Source organism: Equus quagga, chromosome 13 (genome assembly GCF_021613505.1).
Source record: "Equus quagga isolate Etosha38 chromosome 13, UCLA_HA_Equagga_1.0, whole genome shotgun sequence".
In the NCBI taxonomy this organism is placed as follows: Eukaryota; Metazoa; Chordata; class Mammalia; order Perissodactyla; family Equidae; genus Equus; species Equus quagga.
Genome location: NC_060279.1, coordinates 97,187,320 through 97,205,198, shown reverse-complemented (window position 1 = coordinate 97,205,198; position 17,879 = coordinate 97,187,320). Strand labels below are relative to the sequence as shown.

At 57.0% G+C, this 17,879-nt stretch overlaps 1 protein-coding gene across 1 annotated transcript in view; it reads left to right on the top strand.

The window, feature by feature from the left end:
* The window catches only part of SPTBN4 (spectrin beta, non-erythrocytic 4), a 71,614-nt gene that overhangs the window by 22,381 nt on the left and 31,354 nt on the right, over nucleotides 1-17,879 (top strand). Inside the window, exons 12-18 of the mRNA XM_046683043.1 lie at nucleotides 179-481; nucleotides 1,291-1,441; nucleotides 4,836-5,775; nucleotides 7,359-7,496; nucleotides 9,839-10,589; nucleotides 12,226-12,428; nucleotides 15,710-15,800. Of these exons, the coding sequence (XP_046538999.1) occupies nucleotides 179-481; nucleotides 1,291-1,441; nucleotides 4,836-5,775; nucleotides 7,359-7,496; nucleotides 9,839-10,589; nucleotides 12,226-12,428; nucleotides 15,710-15,800 (2,577 nt within the window). The remainder of the gene's footprint in view (nucleotides 1-178; nucleotides 482-1,290; nucleotides 1,442-4,835; nucleotides 5,776-7,358; nucleotides 7,497-9,838; nucleotides 10,590-12,225; nucleotides 12,429-15,709; nucleotides 15,801-17,879) is intronic.

Genomic DNA, 17,879 nt, shown 5'->3' with positions numbered 1-17,879 from the left:
GGCTGGTCTCCAGGGTGACAGGGGATGGTGGGGCTGGTCTCCAGGGTAACGGGAGGATGGGCCTGATCTCCTGGGTAACAGGAGCCAGGGAGGGACTTTCCAGGGTCACACAGGGTCAAGGTAGCAGGTAAACTGCTGAGGCAACATGAATGAGTGTCTGTGGCCTGCCCCACCCCAGGACAACTTTGGGTATGAGCTTCCGGCAGTGGAGGCAGCCATGAAGAAGCACGAAGCAATCGAGGCGGACATCGCAGCCTATGAGGAGAGGGTACAGGGCGTGGCGGAGCTGGCCCAGGCATTGGCAGCAGAAGGCTACTATGATGCTCGGCGGGTAGCGGCCCAGCGTGACAGTGTCCTGCGCCAGTGGGCCCTGCTGACCGGGCTGGTGGGTGCCCGGCGGACACGGCTCGAGCAGAACCTGGCCCTGCAGAAGGTCTTCCAGGAGATGGTGTACATGGTGGACTGGATGGGGGACATGCAGGTGGGGACCACACGGGGGCCGAGGATGGGCGAGGCGTTCCAGGAGGGGAGGGCAGCGACAGAGACACTGAAAGAGTTGTCAGAGAGATGGAGGGGGAGGGGGAGAGAGACAGAAAGAGGGAAAAAGAAAGTCAGGGAGACAAAGAGAAAGAGTGAGAGATAGAGACAGAGAGGCAGAAAAAGAGTGAGAAAGACACATAGGAAAGTAGAGAGAGATAGAGACAGAGAGAGTCAGGGACAGACAGAGACAGAGAAATTATTCCAGAGGAAGATGGTGACAGTTTGAGAGGTAGAAAGAGAAATCAGAGAAAGAGAGAGCTCGAGAAGCAGACACAGAGTTAGCGATGGAAATCTAAACGGCTACAGGGAAAGACACATAAGAAGATGGATCCATCTGAGAAAGAGAGAGACCCGCCTGAGATAGGCAGATACCGAGGGAGATGGAGATGAGAAGGATGGAAGCAGAGAGAGACACAGACACACAGAGAGACGTGGAGAGAAAGAGACAGGGGTAGAGATGCAGACGACAGAGAGAGAGATGGAGACGGAGAAGTGTAAACGAGCTCGAGGTGGAGGCAGAGAGAGACGGAAGATAGAGACGGAGACACCGTCGCAGAGCCAGAGCCCAGAAATGCGGAGATGATGAGAGAGACAGACATGGGAGAGGTGATGACGGGTAAGGAGACCGAGACGGAGATCAGAGTTCAAGTGACGGTGCAGAGGAGCAGAAGGCTGGCCGGGCAATGGGGGCGGAGGGGGTGGCCTGAGGACCAATGCCAAAAACACACTGGATGCCGCCCGGTGTCGTAGGCTCAGCTGCTGTCCCGGGACTGCGGGCAGCACCTTGTGGAGGCAGAGGACCTGTTACAGAAGCACGGACTGCTGGAGGGGGACATCGCTGCCCAGAGCGAGCGGGTGGAGGCGCTCAACGCGGCTGCCCTGCGTTTCTCCCAGCTGCAGGGTGAGTCTGGGGTTGGGGATTGGGGTGCAGACTTCCAGGGCTGGTGCTAATAGGAGCAGAAGGACTCCTGAGAGACAGAAGGAAAGAGTGAGCTCCCTGTCTTTGGAAGCATCCAAGCATGGACTAGGAGCACACTCCATCGGGGGAATTAGCATCTTGAGTGGGAGGTTGAGCCACACGACTGCTTCCTGCTTTGAGATTCTGTAGTAACAGCTCACATTTATTGAGTGCTTGTCATATGCTAAGCCCTGACAGCTGGATCTCAGTGACTATCATGAAAGGACTGTGTAAGCAGTAAGTGCTGGAAACTCGGTGCAATTAGCTTAAGGAGGAAAGGAGAATGTATTGGCCGATATAACTAAAATATCCAGGGAGGGGTGGGTTAGCTTCAGGCAGGGCTGGATCCAGGGATGGTTCAATGATGCTTTTAAGACTCCATCTCTCTCCTCCTCTAGTCTCTATGTTTGTGGCACTGTTGGGCAGTGGTGTCAGTCTGGGATCATTCAGCCCCACGTTTACATCCCAGCAGCTTAGCAGACCCACCAGGAAGACAGGCTCCTCTTCCCCAATAGTTCTGATAAAAGGTCCAAGGAGAGCGTTCATTGGCCCACTGTGGGATCCATCCTCATGGCTTGGCCAAACATCGTGGCCCCAGGCTATAGAGTGATCTATCTGGCCTACAGTGGGGTCAGCTCCCTCTAAAGACATGGACTGAGAAAGAGGAGGCTGGGCCGCCGTTCCCAGCAGCAGGCGCGTGGATGCTGTGGGGCAAAACCCAGACTGGCTCTAAGAAGTTTCTCATTTTACTGATGTCGATGCCCTCCAGCCTGAGACCATGAGGAACCCCCTGTGGTCAAACCAAGTCACGTTTGTGGGCTCCTTGCACACACCGTGGGGAACCACGGGGCGTCTCAGTAGGCGGGCGTTGAGGGGGCTTGTTCTGATATGTGGGCTCATGTTAGATGACTCGGGCATGATTTCATGCATAATTTTGCTGTGGACCAGAGGCTGTCAGGAAGCGGGGGTAATAAGATGATTGTACATCTTAATCATTTTTCTCCAGGTGGTGGGAGGAATGGAAGTTGGCAGTGGTCACTCACCCTGGCTGGGTGAGGGGGATAGGTGGCCATTTTTGTGGTTTGCACAGTGACCTTGTTTTTGCGTGTGCTCAGATGTGATTATGGAGTGGGCTTGTTTTTGTCCCACTCCCTCACGGTCGCTGAGTGGTCTTGTCTGAAGTTGGGGTCCCAGGAAGCTGTGCGTGCTCGTTGTGAGCGCTGACAGCCGTCAGAGCTGCATTTGTCTTTCTCACTGATAAACAGCGCGAGGCCCAGAGCCGCAGAGCTGCTAAGAGGGCTTTGAGGCCGGTCTGTCTCGCTCCTTATCGGAGGCACGGCCCTATGGAATCCCGGAGCATTGTTTGAAAAAGAAGAGCCGATCCGGCTTGCAGGATGGTGGGGAAATTTCTTACACTCTTGGGCTGAGTCATGTCCTCAGAGCAAGTGTTGAGGTCTCCTCCTCCCATCCCTGGCGCGGGCATCCCCATCCTGGCTCAGCCCCTGTCACCCACATCACAGCCCCAGGAGACACCCTCTCCTTCTTATGGATGTTCGTCCCAGGAGGCTCCTGGGAGGTCTTCCTGTGCGATCTCGGCACCTGGTGACAACCAACAGCACCTCGATTACAGCAAAGAGGCTAGTGTGTGTTGCCATGGCAACCGGAGGTGGCGCCGCCTGATGAATGGTCCAGAGTGTGGCCTCCTGATCCGCCATTTCTTAGCTCATCCTGGGCAAGGGTCTTCCCCCCTCAGAGCCTCAGTTTCTTCTTCTGTAAGATGGGGCTAGTAAGGATACTGAGCTCATAGGATGGCTGTGAGGATGAAATGACACTGTGTCAGCGTAAGGGCTGGATACGTGGACGCTGTTGTTTATTCTTTAGTTAGATGGCTTGGTATTCGGGTCAATTTCAGTGAACGTCCAGAATTACAGAAATCCCATATGCCATCTAGGGCAGTGTCTCTCACACTGTTTTGACCCGGTAAGAAATGCATCTACCTCACGACCCAGAGTTCACAGGCACACAGGCACGCACACTGACGCAAAGGTTTTGTAAAACAATACTTCCCCTTGGGTGTGGCATTATGATATTTTCTATTCCTTCTACTTTATTCCATTAAAGAAATGCTGGCCGTGACCCATTAATTCAATTTCACAGTTCTCCAGTCACAATTAGAGTTCTAGGAGGAAGGTGAAATGTTTGAATGAAAAAGAGAGTTCTGGTCATCACTGGGGTTAATGGATAAGGCAACAGAGGATGGGAGAGGGGACCCAGAAACATGGCTTAAGAGTAGAGAAGTTTGGGGCCGGCCCAGTGGTGCAGCGGTTAAGTTCACACGCTCTGCTTCAGCAGCCCTGGGTTCCCTGGTTTCGATCCTGGGTGTGAACCTGTGTACTGATTATCAAGCCATGCTGTGGCAGGCCTCCCATGTATAAAGTAGAGGAAGATGGGCACGGATGTTGGCTCAGGGCCAATCTTCCTCAGGCGAGGTGGAGGGGGGAGGGAGGATTGGTAGCGGATGTTAGCTCAGAGCTAATCTTCCTAAAAAAAAAGAAAGAAAGAAAAGAGTAGAGAAGTTTGAGGCCCCACCCTGTGCCATAGTGGTTCAGTTTGCATGCTCCACTTTGGTAGCCCAGGGTTTGCAGGTTCAGATCCTGGGTGCAGACCTACACACCACTCATCAAGCCATGCTGAGGTGGCATCCCACATGCAAAGTGGAGGAAGATTGGCACAGATGTTAGCTCAGGGACAATCTTCCTCAAGCAGAAAGAGGAAGATTGGCAACAGATGTTAGCTCAGGGCCAGTCCTCATCGCCAAAAAAAAAAAAAAAAAGAGTAGAGAAGTTTCATTTGGTCCAGTTTTGAAGGAAACACAATTTACACTAAAATACACAGATTCTAGGATTCTCTGAATCTCCATTTCTATCTATTATTTGATCAATAAGTCACCATTTTCACTAGGCTACTGCTCTGGGCTCCACCCTGTGCTGGGCAGTGGTGGGGACACGGTGTGACGGAGACAGCCCCAGGCCCTGCTCTCATGGGGCTCCCAGTCCAGTGGGGGAGACAGAACTGGCAGCGACCGCCCAGAGGGATCAGGGCTGAGTTGAGGGCGTCCCAGGCAGAGTGGTCGCGGCGGGGATGGGGGAAGCGGAGTAGCCTGGGAGAGCCAGAGAAGGCGCCTGCTCCAGACCTGGGGTGTCAGGGAAGGCTGCCTGGAGGAGGGGACGCGGAACCTGGCACCTGATGAAATCAGGCCAAGGCCTGGGCAGCACCACCCTCTCTCGGGCGCACCTGGCCCGTGCCCAATCCGGGACCCCCCCTTCTCCTGGCCCAGGCTACCAGCCCTGCGACCCGCAGGTCATCTGCAACCGCGTGAACCACGTGCACGGCTGTCTGGCGGAGCTGCAGGAGCAGGCGGCGCAGCGGCGCGCAGAGCTGGAGGCCTCGCGGAGCCTGTGGGCGCTGCTGCAGGAGCTGGAGGAGGCCGAGAGCTGGGCCCGCGACAAGGAGCGCCTCCTGGAGGCGGCGGGCGGCGGCGGCGCGGCGGGCGCGGCGGGCACGACCGACGGTGCCCACGACCTGTCCAGCACCGCGCGCCTCCTGGCCCAGCACAAGATCCTGCAGGGCGAGCTGGGTGGGCGGCGGGCGCTGCTGCAGCAGGCGCTGCGGCGCGGCGAGGAGCTGGCGGCAGCTGGGGGCGCCGTGGGCCCGGGCGCCGAGACGGTGCAGCTGGCGGGCCTGGCGGAGCGCGCGGCGAGCGCGCGGCGGCGCTGGCAGCGGCTGGAGGAGGCGGCGGCGCGGCGCGAGCGGCGGTTGCAGGAGGCGCGGGCGCTGCACCAGTTCGGCGCCGACCTCGACGGGCTCCTGGACTGGCTTCGCGACGCCTACCGCCTGGCAGCCGCGGGCGACTTCGGCCACGACGAAGCATCCAGCCGCCGCCTGGCCCGCCAGCACCGCGCGCTCACCGGGGAAGTGGAGGCGCATCGCGGCCCCGTGGGCGGCCTGCGGCGTCAGCTGGCCACCCTGGGGGGCGCCAGCGGCGCCGGGGCCCTGGTGGTGGCGCTGCAGGTGCGCGTGGTGGAGGCGGAGCAGTTGTTCACTGAGGTGACCGAGGTGGCCGCGCTGCGGCGCCAGTGGCTGCGAGACGCGCTGGCTGTCTACCGCATGTTCGGCGAGGTGCACGCGTGCGAGCTGTGGATCGGCGAGAAGGAGCAATGGCTGCTCGCCATGCGTGTCCCGGATTCGCTGGACGACGTCGAGGTGGTGCAGCACCGGTGAGCGCGCGCTCGTGGGGCTCCCGGGTCCCCTTGCTCGCGCGCACAGTCTCGCCTTTGTGGGTTCAACAGTTCCCATTTTCGCTCTGCTGGAACCAGGGCTTCCAGTAAAATGGGAATGACATTAGTCCCGACCTCACGGGCTTGTGGCCAACAGTAAAATGAGTTAATACGTGTAGACAGGTTCACGGCATTCCAGGAGCGTTTGCTATTATTACTATGAGGCGTGTATTCACTTGGCTTGAAATTAACCTGAGGTCCTCCGGGGACATGCCAGCCTGGCCCCTCACCTGGGACTCGCACTGCCCCTGCACAAATGTCACCTCCCTAGCTAATAAGATAGCCCCGGCCCTTGTCACTTCCCCTCCCCTCACCCCGTTTACATTTCTTTATGGTCCTCACCACCCTGTGACACGTTAGATGCTGATTTCTAAGTTGGCTGACTTAGCGCTGAGTCATTAGGTTAGTGGGTGGACCCCCTGCTCCTCCCAGCATCTTGTTCATCCGTCCATTCATTTGACAGGTACTTCCTGAGCTCCCGCGCTCCTCTAGGTCCTGTGCTGGGCGTTGCTGGAAACACAGGCCTGGTCCCCGCCCTTACTGTGCCCACAGTTACGCAAGCTGCAGCCTTGGGCACTGTTTTAAACAAGGGAGAACCGAGCCCAGCTTTAAAAAGATCTCTCTGGGGCTGGCCTGGTGGCATAGTGGTTAGGTTCATGCATTCCGCTTTGGAGGCCTGGGGTTCGCAGGTTCGGATCCTGGGCACGGACCTAGCACTGCTTGTCAAGCCACGCTGTGGAGGCATCCCACATATAATGGAGGAAGATTGGCACAGATGTTAGCTCAGGGACAATCTCCCTCAAGCAAAAAAAAGGAAGATTGGTAACAGATGTTAGCTCAGGGCCAATCTTCCTCACCAAAACCAACAAACAAACAAACCCCTCTGGCTGGCATGTGGAGGGTGGGTTGGAAGGGGTGACAGTGGTGGCTGGGAGCCCAGAGAGGAAGCTGGGGTGGCAACCCAGGTAGGAGGGGACAGACTGGACCAGAGTAGAATGCCAACTGGACAGGCCAAGGGGGTGGACAGAGTGGGGGGAGTGTGTGTCCAAGACGGGGCCCAGGGCTCTGGCCTAGGGGATGACGGGGCTGTCCCTGAGTTGGGGACCCAGAGGAAGAACAAACGTCGGGGGAGATGCTGAAGTCGGTTTGAGGCACCGGAGGTGGGAGGAGCCCCGAAGAGGGGTACAGCAGGCTTTGAAGTTGAGGACAGTGCAAAAGGAAAGAGGTTGAGGCAGGAGCCTGAGCTGTGGGGGTCGTGAGTTCAGAGGTGAGGACCGAGGCTGTGGCCATGGGTGAGGTGGTCCAGGCAGGGTGCAAGGGGAAGCTCACAGGGCCCAAGACAGAGCCCGGAGGGAGCTGACATTTAAGCAGCAGGTAGAAGGAGGAGGAGCTGACAAAGGGGCCTGAGAGGGTGAGGTTGGAGAGCTGGGAGGAGATCAGGACAAGGCAGTTCCTGAAAGCCCGGAAGTGGGCGGGTCCCTGGGGTCCCGGCCTCTCTGAGCGCATCCCTTCTCCATCTGCAGGTTTGAGAGTCTGGACCAGGAGATGAACAGTCTGATGGGCCGTGTCCTCGATGTCAACCACACGGTCCAGGAGCTGGTGGAAGGAGGCCACCCCAGCTCAGAGGAGGTGCGCTCCTGCCAGGACCACCTCAACAGCAGGTAGGCAGGGCCTGGGGCTGGAAGGCCTTCTGGGTGTCTCGCGCCAGTCGTTCCCGTTATTCCCTTCCCCACTGACTCAGCCGAGGAAATCAAGGACACGCCATTTCAAACCCCTGAGATCATAAGGGCCCCCGAGTAAATCAGCAAAATCTTGAAAAAAATGGTAATACCCAGTGCAAGTGATGATGTGGTATAATGAGGGTTCAGTCCTGTTCAGTGGGCTTAATAATTCGTTCAGAAATGATTTCTTGAGTATCGACTATCTGCCAGGAATTTTTCTAAGCCCTTTCTTTTTTTTCTATTTCTAGACTTTCTTTTATCTCCCAAGATCCCAATTTCCTTAGTAAAGATTCCAGAATTCAGAACTCTTTAAAAATAGTAACGAATTAATATCTTTCCCCCTAGAACACTACCAGCAGTTTCTCCAGTGGGAGCAGGTTCATAGATGAAGACACAGACCCACAGAGGTGAAATCCTTATCCAGAGTACTCGAACTAGTCAGGAGGAGTCAAACCCAGTTCTGTCTGAGTCTGGCGCTGGGCCTCTTAATCGCATATATTCAGTCTTCCCAGCAACCCTGTGGGGTATACATTACCTCGTGTTAGAGAGGAGGAAACAGGGGCTCAGAGAGGTGAAGACGCTGGCTCAAGGTCACACAGCAAGTTAGGGGTTCAAGCCTGGATTTGGAGTTGAATTTGTCTGGCTCCAAAGACTGTGCTCTTAACTGCTGTGCTGTAAGATCCCAATAACCAGTGACTTCAAAGCCTCTGTGGCCTCGACAATCCCCAAACATCGGGACCCCAAAAGATAACAACAATATCGATGTACAGCATTTAGCGAGATGATCCGTGATGTGCTTTAGCCAGGTGATCTCATTAAATGCTCAATGAAATAGACATTATTATCTCCATTTTCCATAAGGGAAATGAGGATCAGAGAGGGAAATGATTTGCCTAAGGTCACAGAGCAAATCTGGCTGGAGCAGAACTTGATCTCCGGTCCTTCCGATTTCAGAGTCCTAATTGCTGCCCTTGTGGCGTGTCCACTCTAGAGCAGGCAGGGAGACACTTAACAAATAAAGTAATAAATGAAGAAGATGTTTGGAGAATCGTAAGGATGGCGCAGGGAATAGAGAGAGCTGGTGGGGCATGGCCAGGGGTTGGGGTGATGTTCCATCTTGTGGTCAGCCATGACGTCTTGAGCTGGGCCCTCAAGGGGGATGAGAAGGAGCCAGCCACAGAACAGTATGGATGTGGAAGGGGATGGAGAGCACGCAGCATCCCAGGCAGGGAGCACAGCCTAGGCAAAGGCCCTGAGGCAGAAAAGGGCTAGATATGTCCTCAGAGATTGTCCCCATTCAATAACAGTAACAAACAGGTACCGTTTGAAGCACTTCATGAGCTACAACTCATTCCACTCTCACAACCCTCCTATGAGGTAGGCGCTGTGCTATGATCATGTCCATTTCACTGATGGGGAAACTGAAGCACAGAGAGGGTGACTAACCAAAGCATGCACAGCTCAGATTTGACTCCAGGCAGCCTGGCTTGGATTTCATGCTTGTAACCTGGACCATACGCTGCCTGTGAAGGGAAACTGTGGCCCGAAGTAGTACCATAACTTAGCCCGAGGGCACAGAGCAATGCATAATTTCTTCCACCGATTTATTGTGGAGTAAAACAAATATGTCTTTGCACCACTCCATCCCTGGCACCTGATGACATATTATCCGATGTTGTCAGCCAGCCATTCTCCCACTGTGATCTCAGAACCCTTTGCACTTGTAAAAAACCATTAAGGAGCCCAAAGAACTCGTCTTCGTGGGTCCTCTCTCTCAGTATTTACTATATTAGAAATTAATCCTGAGTAACAAAAATATGAAGTCATTTGAAAATAACAATAATAAATCTATTATGTTAACTAATATTTTTTAATGAAAAAGGTAGTGAGTGGAGCGGCCTTGTTTTGCTTTTTGTGGCTCTCTTTAACGTCTGGCTTAAGAGAAGGCAGCTGAATTCCCAGGTCTGCTCCTGCCCTGGGTCTTCGCCACGCAGCGTCTGGAACACTCCACTGACACTCGGGAGAAAATTACAGTGAAAGGCAAATAGCATCTTAGCATTTTCACGAAGATAGTTTTGACGTCGCTCAGGTTCCATTTTGAGAACAGCTGCTCTAAACAAATGTGCTGGGTAGGGTTCCATTTTACACACAGAAACAGGCTCAGTGAAATAAAGCGACTTTCCAAAGTCACACTGTAGCTGGGCTCTACCCCAGGCCGGTGGGCCCTCCCCGCCCAAGAGGAGTCCCCGTCCTCCTCAAGCCGCCCTCCTTCTGTTGGGCAGATGGAACCGCATCGTGGAGCTGGTGGAACAGCGCAAAGAGGAGATGAGCGCGGTACTGCTGGTGGAGAACCACGTGCTGGAGGTGGCTGAGGTGCGCGCGCAGGTGCGCGAGAAGCGCAGGGCTGTGGAGAGCGCGCCCCGCGCTGGCGGCGCCCTGCAGTGGCGCCTGAGCGGCCTGGAGGCAGCTCTGCAAGCACTGGAGCCGCGCCAGGCGGCCCTCCTGGAGGAGGCAGCCCTGCTGGCTGCGCGCTTCCCGGCGCAGGCTGCGCGGCTGCACCAGGGCGCCGAGGAACTGGGCGCCGAGTGGGGCGCGCTGGCCAGTGCGGCTCAGGCGTGTGGCGAGGCGGTGGCGGCGGCCGGGCGCCTGCAGCGCTTCCTGCACGACCTGGACGCTTTCCTGGACTGGCTTGTGCGCGCCCAGGAGGCGGCGGGCGGTGACGAGGGCCCCCTGCCCGGCAGCCTGGAAGAGGCGGACGCGCTGCTGGCGCGCCACGCCGCGCTCAAGGAAGAAGTGGACCAGCGCGAGGAGGACTATGCGCGCATCGTGGCGGCCAGCGAGGCGCTGCTGGCGGCTGATGGTGCCGAGCTGGGCCCGGGCCTGGCCCTCGACGAGTGGCTCCCGCACCTCGAACTCGGCTGGCACAAGCTGCTCGGCTTGTGGGAGGCGCGCAGGGAGGCGCTGGTGCAGGCGCACGTCTACCAGCTCTTCCTGCGCGACCTACGCCAGGCGCGCGAAGTGCTGCGCAACCAGGTGCCCGCTTCGGGGTTCACGGGCTGGGAGGGTCCGAGGCCTCGGGGTATTGCGGGAACGGGGAGATGCACGCAAGAGTGTGTTTCCGGGGACCCCTGGGTTCGTGGCTCCTCCGAGGGCAGTGGGAGTAGGGAGAGGTACCCGGTATGGATGGCCGGGTTTGTGGATCATCCAGTGTGACCCTGTGTGTGAGTGTGTGTGACAGAATTTGAGGATTATGATGGGTGAGTTGGTGTTTTATCTGACTGACAGTTGGTGGACTATCGCGAGGGAGTAATGCTCTCGGATATTCCTTCGAGTGGCTTCGTGGGTTTGTGGATTATCTGGAAGGAAATGAGTCAGAGGTTGGTTGGTGACGGTTAATGGGGGTTTTGAGGAGCATCACCGAGGATAAAGCTTATGGAAGTAGGTAATTCAAACTGAGAGATTGTCGGGATCAGTAAGTGACTGTGGATGATGCGGTTGTGGGCGCCTCAATTAGGGAACTGCCTTCTTGTTGGGAATGGCAATTTGCAGATTATCTGGAGAAAGTAACTGTGTATTCGCCTTGAGGCATCAAGCACGATGGTTATCTGGGAACAGATTCAGTTTGGGGATCATTCTGGGAGGGGAGCAAGTTTGAGGATTTGGGCAAGATAGAACACTCAGTTTTCCGATTGTCCCAGAGTAGGTGCCAAGTTTTAGGCATCATTTTAGAAAGGGTGGCCATCCGTGCTGGTTGTCTGGAGAAAGCGGACCCAGTTTGAGGATTATCTAGGGGACAGACAGGGAGGCCCCAGAATCATGAGGTTAGTAAAAATTGGAGCTGAGGTGGCCTTGAGAGACCTTTTCTGACCCACCCATTTTACCAGTTAGAAAACTAACCTCAGCAAGGGGAAGAACTGGGGCTGGGCTGGTGGCATAGTGGTTTAAGTTCGCACGCTCCACTTCAGTGGCCCAGGGTTCCCCGGTTCAGATACCAGGCACGGACCTATGCACTGCTCATGAAGCCATGCTGTGGAGGCACCCCGCATATAAAGTAGAGGAAGATGGGCTCAGCAAAAGCAGGATTGGCAGCAGATGTTAGCTCAGGGCTAATCTTCTTCTTCAGAAAAAAAAAAAAGAGAGATAGAGAGGGGAAGAACTTCCTTGAGGTCTCATAGCACCCATTCAGTCTTCATCAATTAACCAGATATTTACTGAGTGCCTCCTGCCAGGCTCTACAAAATCCCACCCTCGTGTGGCCAGCATGCTCGTGTGTGTGTGTGTGTGTGTGTGTGTGTGTGTGTGTGTATGTGGGAGAAGAGATGGTAAATAGGTAACTGCGTCTATAGTATCATGTCACCTATATGCTATGAAAAATAATGAAGCAGGGTCAAGGGATATAGCTGGGGTGGAGGGTGATACCTTTGGCAGATGATCAGAGACCTAAAGAAAGTGAAGGAGCCAGCCATGGGGATATCTGAGGGGAACAGACTACCAGGCAGAGGGACCAGCATGGGCAAAGGCCCTGAGGTGGGACCATGCCTGGCATGTTGGATGCTAGAACTCAGTGAGCAGGGGGAGACGAGAGTGGTGGCAAGCCGGGCAGGTGGCCTCTCCCGCGTCCTGGAATGGATCCGGGCGGACCTGAGCGCCACCCCTCCCCCCTTCCCAGGAGGTGGCGCTGTCGGGTCCGGAGCTCCCGGGCACCGTGGAGTCGGTGGAGGAGGCGTTGAAACGGCACCGCGAGTTTCTCACCACGATGGAGCTGAACCAGCAAAAGATGCAGGTGGCCGTGCAGGCTGCCGAGGGCCTGCTGAGGCAGGGCAACGCCTACGGGGAGCAGGCCCAGGAGGCCGTGACCCGGCTGCTGGAGAAGTAGGTGCCTCTATCCCCAGGGGCAGGGGTGGGGTGGGTGGTGAGGGAGGCCAAGGTTCTGTCCTTTCCATCGCAGTTTCTGCCTCTCTGCTCCTCTCTGGTTTCTATTTACTTCCTTCTTGGTTTGATTCGATTTAAATTGATATTTACAATGGGAGTTTCTCTGCGAGCCTGCCCTCTGGGATGACTGGACCCGTTGTTAGAGTGTTAACATGTTTTCCTGGGTGCTCCAGCATCTGCTCTGCTGTCCAGGCCCCTCCCTCGGAACCCCCAGATGTCCCCAGATCCAGCAGCTACCAGCTAGGCACAGATTCTGTTCCAGCTTCCCCGATGGGACGGTGTCCCTGCCCTGCTGCTGCTTGGATGTTGTGAATGAGCCCCTGCAGTGGGCCCCCACCGCCCCCTTCTCTAGGAGGCACGCAGAGCGTGTGTGTGTGTGTGTGTGTGTCTTTCACACTTCTCTTGCACATGATCCTTCTCTGCTCTGTTGCCCTCTGTCTCACCACTACCCCCTCTCGTCTGTCCTTGCACTAATCAAGAGACTAACTGACCACTAATTGAGTATCTACTGTGTGCCCCGCTGTATTCTATGCCCTCAGCAAAATCGCATCCCCCCCAAAAATCTCAGCCCTCCAGCAGAGCCCTTCCTAGGGTTTCTGCCAGGCCCACTTCTTTCTGTCACAGTCATTGTTTCTGCCCCTCCTGGGGACCCCAGCTTTCTCCTCTCTGGCATGATCCAGGCTGGGAGAGAGCCCAGCGCCCCTCCTTCTGTCTTCTTGTCTCTTGGAGGAGAGCACCCCCAGTCACTCCACGGTCATCCACAGCCCCGAGACCCCGGCCCCCCTTCAGTCTGGAGCTCAGGCGCGCTTTTCCCCTAAATTCACCTGGGACGAGGCTGGAGTTTTCTAAAGGAAACGTTCATGGGGATTCTGCTCCTAAAGATGCAGACTCATGATCGAGTGCCCCCAGCTCCAGGCCTGGACTCTTGCTTCCTCCGTCTCACATTTCTCCAGTACCTGCTGTCTGCCAGGCGCCGCCCAACGAGGAGGAGCAGCCGGGAGGACTGCTCGTTCTCTGATTCACTCATTCATCCCTTGCTAGTCATAGCTGCTCCTTTCATTCTCTTGTTTATTCATTTATTTCTCAGCCAATTAAACAGGTAGTGAGTCCGTGCTCTGTTCCAGGCCCTGTCACAGAACACTATTCCTGCCCTCTCAGAGCTCGCAGGCTGTCTGACAAGGATGGCCCAGAGTGGTCAGGGCCGGGATGGGGGAAGCACAGGGGCTGGGGGAGCCCAGCGGGGGCACGTGCCCCAGGCTTGTGCTCGGGGAGGCAGGGAACAGCAGGAATGGACACAGACCCAGTTCCTGCACCCTCACCCCAGGATCCCAGTCATTCACTGGTCTAGGGACACGCTTCCCACTCAGGAGAACTAATAACACATCCATTCAAGGGGGGGGGGGCTTTCCACACCACCAAGGCGGGCAGAACCAGGCAGAGTTGGGGGCTGGGACCCAGACAGTTCCCGCCTCACCCCTCAACCTGCGGGATTCAGGGCAAGTCACTTATTCTCTCTGCCTGCCTCACGTGCCAGCCCTGTGGGCAGGGTGCTCGTCTTATCTGCATTTTGCACGGCAGGCTCAGAGAGGTCATCGACTTGCCCAAGGTCACAGGCAGGATGTGACCCCTGCGTTTTCTCACCCTCCTGGAGAGGAGGGGTTTTCTTCCCCGGGCCTGATGCTTCACAAGTGGCTGGGGAGGGCCTGGAGGAATTGATTTCAGCTCCGTTTCAGAGGCGTCTGCTAGTTCCTGGCTCCAGAGCTGAGTCTGGGCAGGAGGGAGTCAGTACTTTGCTTGTGTGTCTGGTCCTTCTTGTTCCTCCTTCCAGCTCTGCCCCTGGCTCTCTCTGTACCTTCCTTGCACGCTCTCTGTCTCTTTGCCTCCATCTCCGTGTCAGTTTCTGTCTCTCTTTCCCTGCTTTTCTCTAACTCCATTTCATCTCTCTGTTTTCTGCGTCTCTCTCACACTCTTGACTTTTGTTTCTGTCATCTCTCTTTCTCTCTGCTTCTGTGTCTCTCTTTCATTCGTTCATTCATTCAACAAATATGTATTGAGCACCTACTGTGTGCCAGGCCCTCTTCCTAGGCATTGGGCATACGGTGGTGACCAAAACAGACAAAAATTCCTGCCCTCGTGGAATGACATCCTAGTGGCGGAGACGGAGAAGATGACTAAGTGACATATACAGTGTGTTAGATAGTGTTAGTGCGAAGGAGAAACTTAAAGGAAAGAAAGCCAGAAAGTGTTTGGGAGTGGTCAGGAGAGCCCTCACTGAGAAGGTGACATCTGAGTAGACGCTGGGGGGAACAGCATTCCAGGCAGAGGGAACAGCCAGTGCCAAGGCCCTGAGGTGGGAGTGGCTTGTTCAAAGCATAGCAAAGTGGGATGCCCCCAGCCCCCTCCACCAGGCCTCTGTGGCCCTTTGCCCTGCACAGTGGGCAGGAGGCCAGGCTGCCTGGGGCTGTGGTGCTGGCTGGCTCCGAGGTCGGGAGGCCTGGGTTCACTCAGGCCAAAGGCCTGCCCCTTTGCTGGCGCACCCACCAACCTTCACTGTGGCTCCAGCCCCATCTCTCCCCATGCCCGGCTCTCTTCCCTCTCTCTAACTCTCTGGCACCCTCTGTGTGTCATGTCTTTTACTGGTGGCATCTCGGCACTTCTCTGCCTGTCTCTTTCTGGGCTGTCCCTGCCCTGTCACTTTCCCTCCCTCTGCCTCCTTCTCTCTTTCCTTGTCTCCTGCTCTCTCTCTCTGCCGCTATTCCTGCTTCCTTGTCGTGCCCTGTTATCTCTCTCCCTGAGTCTTCTTCTCTTTGTCTGTCTCTCTCTGGGTCCCTGTCAATCACTCCCTCTTGAGGTCTCTGTTTCTGTCTGTCTCTGGTCTGTGTCTAAGTGTGTGTCTCTGTTTCTCTCTCTCTCTCTCTGGACCTGTGTCTCTCTGTCTCTTTCTCTGTGTGTCTCTAAGTGTCTCTATCTCTTTCTTTCCAGATGTCTGTTTCCCTCCGTCTCTCCCACCCTCTCTCTCTCTGTCCCTCTCCAGCCCTGTCCCTGCTCTGCCCCCACTGATGTTTCCTTGTCCCTCCCCCCATCCCCACCTTGCTCTCTCCTCCTCCTCGCTCTTACATATGCCCCAGGTTCCTAGCCGTGCCAGGCCCGATGCCCTCACAGCCCTACTGACAGCATCCGCGGATCCAGGCTTCCCCCAGCCCCTCTCTCCCCATCCCCAGGAGCCAGGAAAACCAACTGCGGGCCCAGCAATGGATGCAGAAGCTACACGACCAACTTGAGCTGCAGCACTTCCTCCGAGACTGCCACGAGGTAGGAACTCCAGCTCTGCTGGGCAGTGACTTCTTTCGTACGGAGGGAAGCGCTCCAGGGCAGAGGTGGGCGGGGGCGCGTAGGCGGCGGGCACGCCCCGTCTAAGTGGGTCGCCGAGCGATGTTCACTCTGCGCCGCCAGGGGGCGTGTGTATCCTGGCCTCAGTGCGCATGCTCCGCAGGTCCCTCCCCCGCCCACGCGGGCGCCGGGAAGGAGCTAGAGGCCCTGGGCGCCCATGGCAACGGCGCGCGTCCGCGCCTACGGGTCTCGCGGGGACGCGCGCTGATCTCACCTTTCTCTGGGGAGATTCGTGAGAAGCGTCCTGCTGGGGAAAGAGGAGGGAGACGGGGGAGGGGCGGGGGAGGTGTGGGTGGACCAGCCGCCCAGAGCGCAACTTCGGTCAGAGATGGTCCAGAACCAACCTTCGCCCCTTTAAAATTGTCCGCGAATCAAGCTCTGCACCTTTAGGGATGGTCTACACACCCGTAAGGATCGCCCCAAATCAGAGGTGGTCCAGGTCTCCTTTCCCATTAGAGACGGTTCAGGAGACACGCTGCCTTCCCCTCCTTTCCCCTGCATTCCATAGAAAATGTTCTGGACTCTGACCATGTAAGAGACGGCCCCATTGGAGATGGCCTGGTAAACATTCTCCTAATCCCAAGCAGAGATGGTCCCGACCTCACCCATCTACCTGACCCAGGATCGTCGGCCCCCTGCTCCATGATGAAACAGTACCTATTTACCCCAACCAAGGATGGTTCGGGAACCAAGCCCAGATCCCCCTAATTAAAGATCGTTTGACTCCCTCCATGGTGAACTCCCATGGGAGATTGTTCTCCCCGCATGTGAAATGGACAAGGGCCTCCATAAGCCCCACCCCCACATAACTGAAGCCCATTAGAGATGGGTCTGGGACTCAAGCCCACCAGAGATGGGTCCCCGAACCCCCTGTCCCCCTCCTTCCCGTTGGAGATTATTCTGGACTGAAGTTTTACAAGAGATGTTCCAGGGCCCTCATCCCATATGCCCTACCCTGTATAGCTGAGGTATCCAGGAACCTGAGTCCTTTCCCATTAGAGATGGTTCAGGAGCCCACCCCACCACCACCTCATACTCCGCACCTTCACACAGCGGAGGTAGCCCAGGCCCCAGGCACCCCCCTCCTGCCTTTCCGTTTGGTCCAGGAGCCCCTTCCCCCTCTCGTGAGATTGTTCTGGACCGAGAAGCAATCATCTGAGATGGCGCAGGAATTCCTCCCCCTGCTCCACCGCCCCCAGTGCTGTAGAGAGGGTGGTGATTCCTCCTCTACCCCCAACTGGGGCCCGGCAGGGAGGCGGGCACGGAGGCAGGCAGGGGGCGCGCGCGGGCGGGCGCGCTGCCGCGGCGCGGGGGCGGGGGAGGGGGCGCGCGTCCGCCGGAGCCTCAGCCGTCGCCACCGCTGCCGCCGCCGTCGCAGTGGAGGGGCGAGAGCCCGCCCGCCCGCCGCAGGGACTCCCCGCCAACGCCGCTGCCGCTCCAGGTCTCGGGGGCGCCCGGGGGAAGGGGCTGACGCGCGCCCCCGCCGAGGCGGGCGGGGGAGGGGGCTTGGGCGCGTGCCCGCCCGCCGAGGCCGCGGGAGGGAGGGGCGCGGGCGGCGCGGAGGCGGGTCAGCTGGGCGCCGGGACCCCAGCCCTGGGGAGGGGCAGGGACGCCGGGAGCTGTCCGCGGTGCTGCTGCGGACGGGACGAAGGGACCGGGTCCCAAGGGAGGGAAGCGGAAAAGGGGGACTTTGAGGCTATTCCTGGGGTAGTGTGGGTTTGCCTTGGGGGTGAAGGGGGTCTCAGCCTCTCTAGGGGGCTCTGGCCTGGGTAACGGGGGATCTGAGATTTGCCCTGGGGTAGGGGGGCTTTCATCCGTTTGGGGGGTTCTTCCTTGGTTTTTGTGGGATCTGTATTAGCCTTAGATGATGGGGGCGAATCACTTTTGCGAAGGGCTGCTTGGGCGATGAGGTCTTGGACTTGCACTTGGTTTTGGGGGCTCTGACTTTTGGGGGCTTTGCCTTGGTTGTTGGGGACTGTGGCTTTGCCCTCACTGATGGGG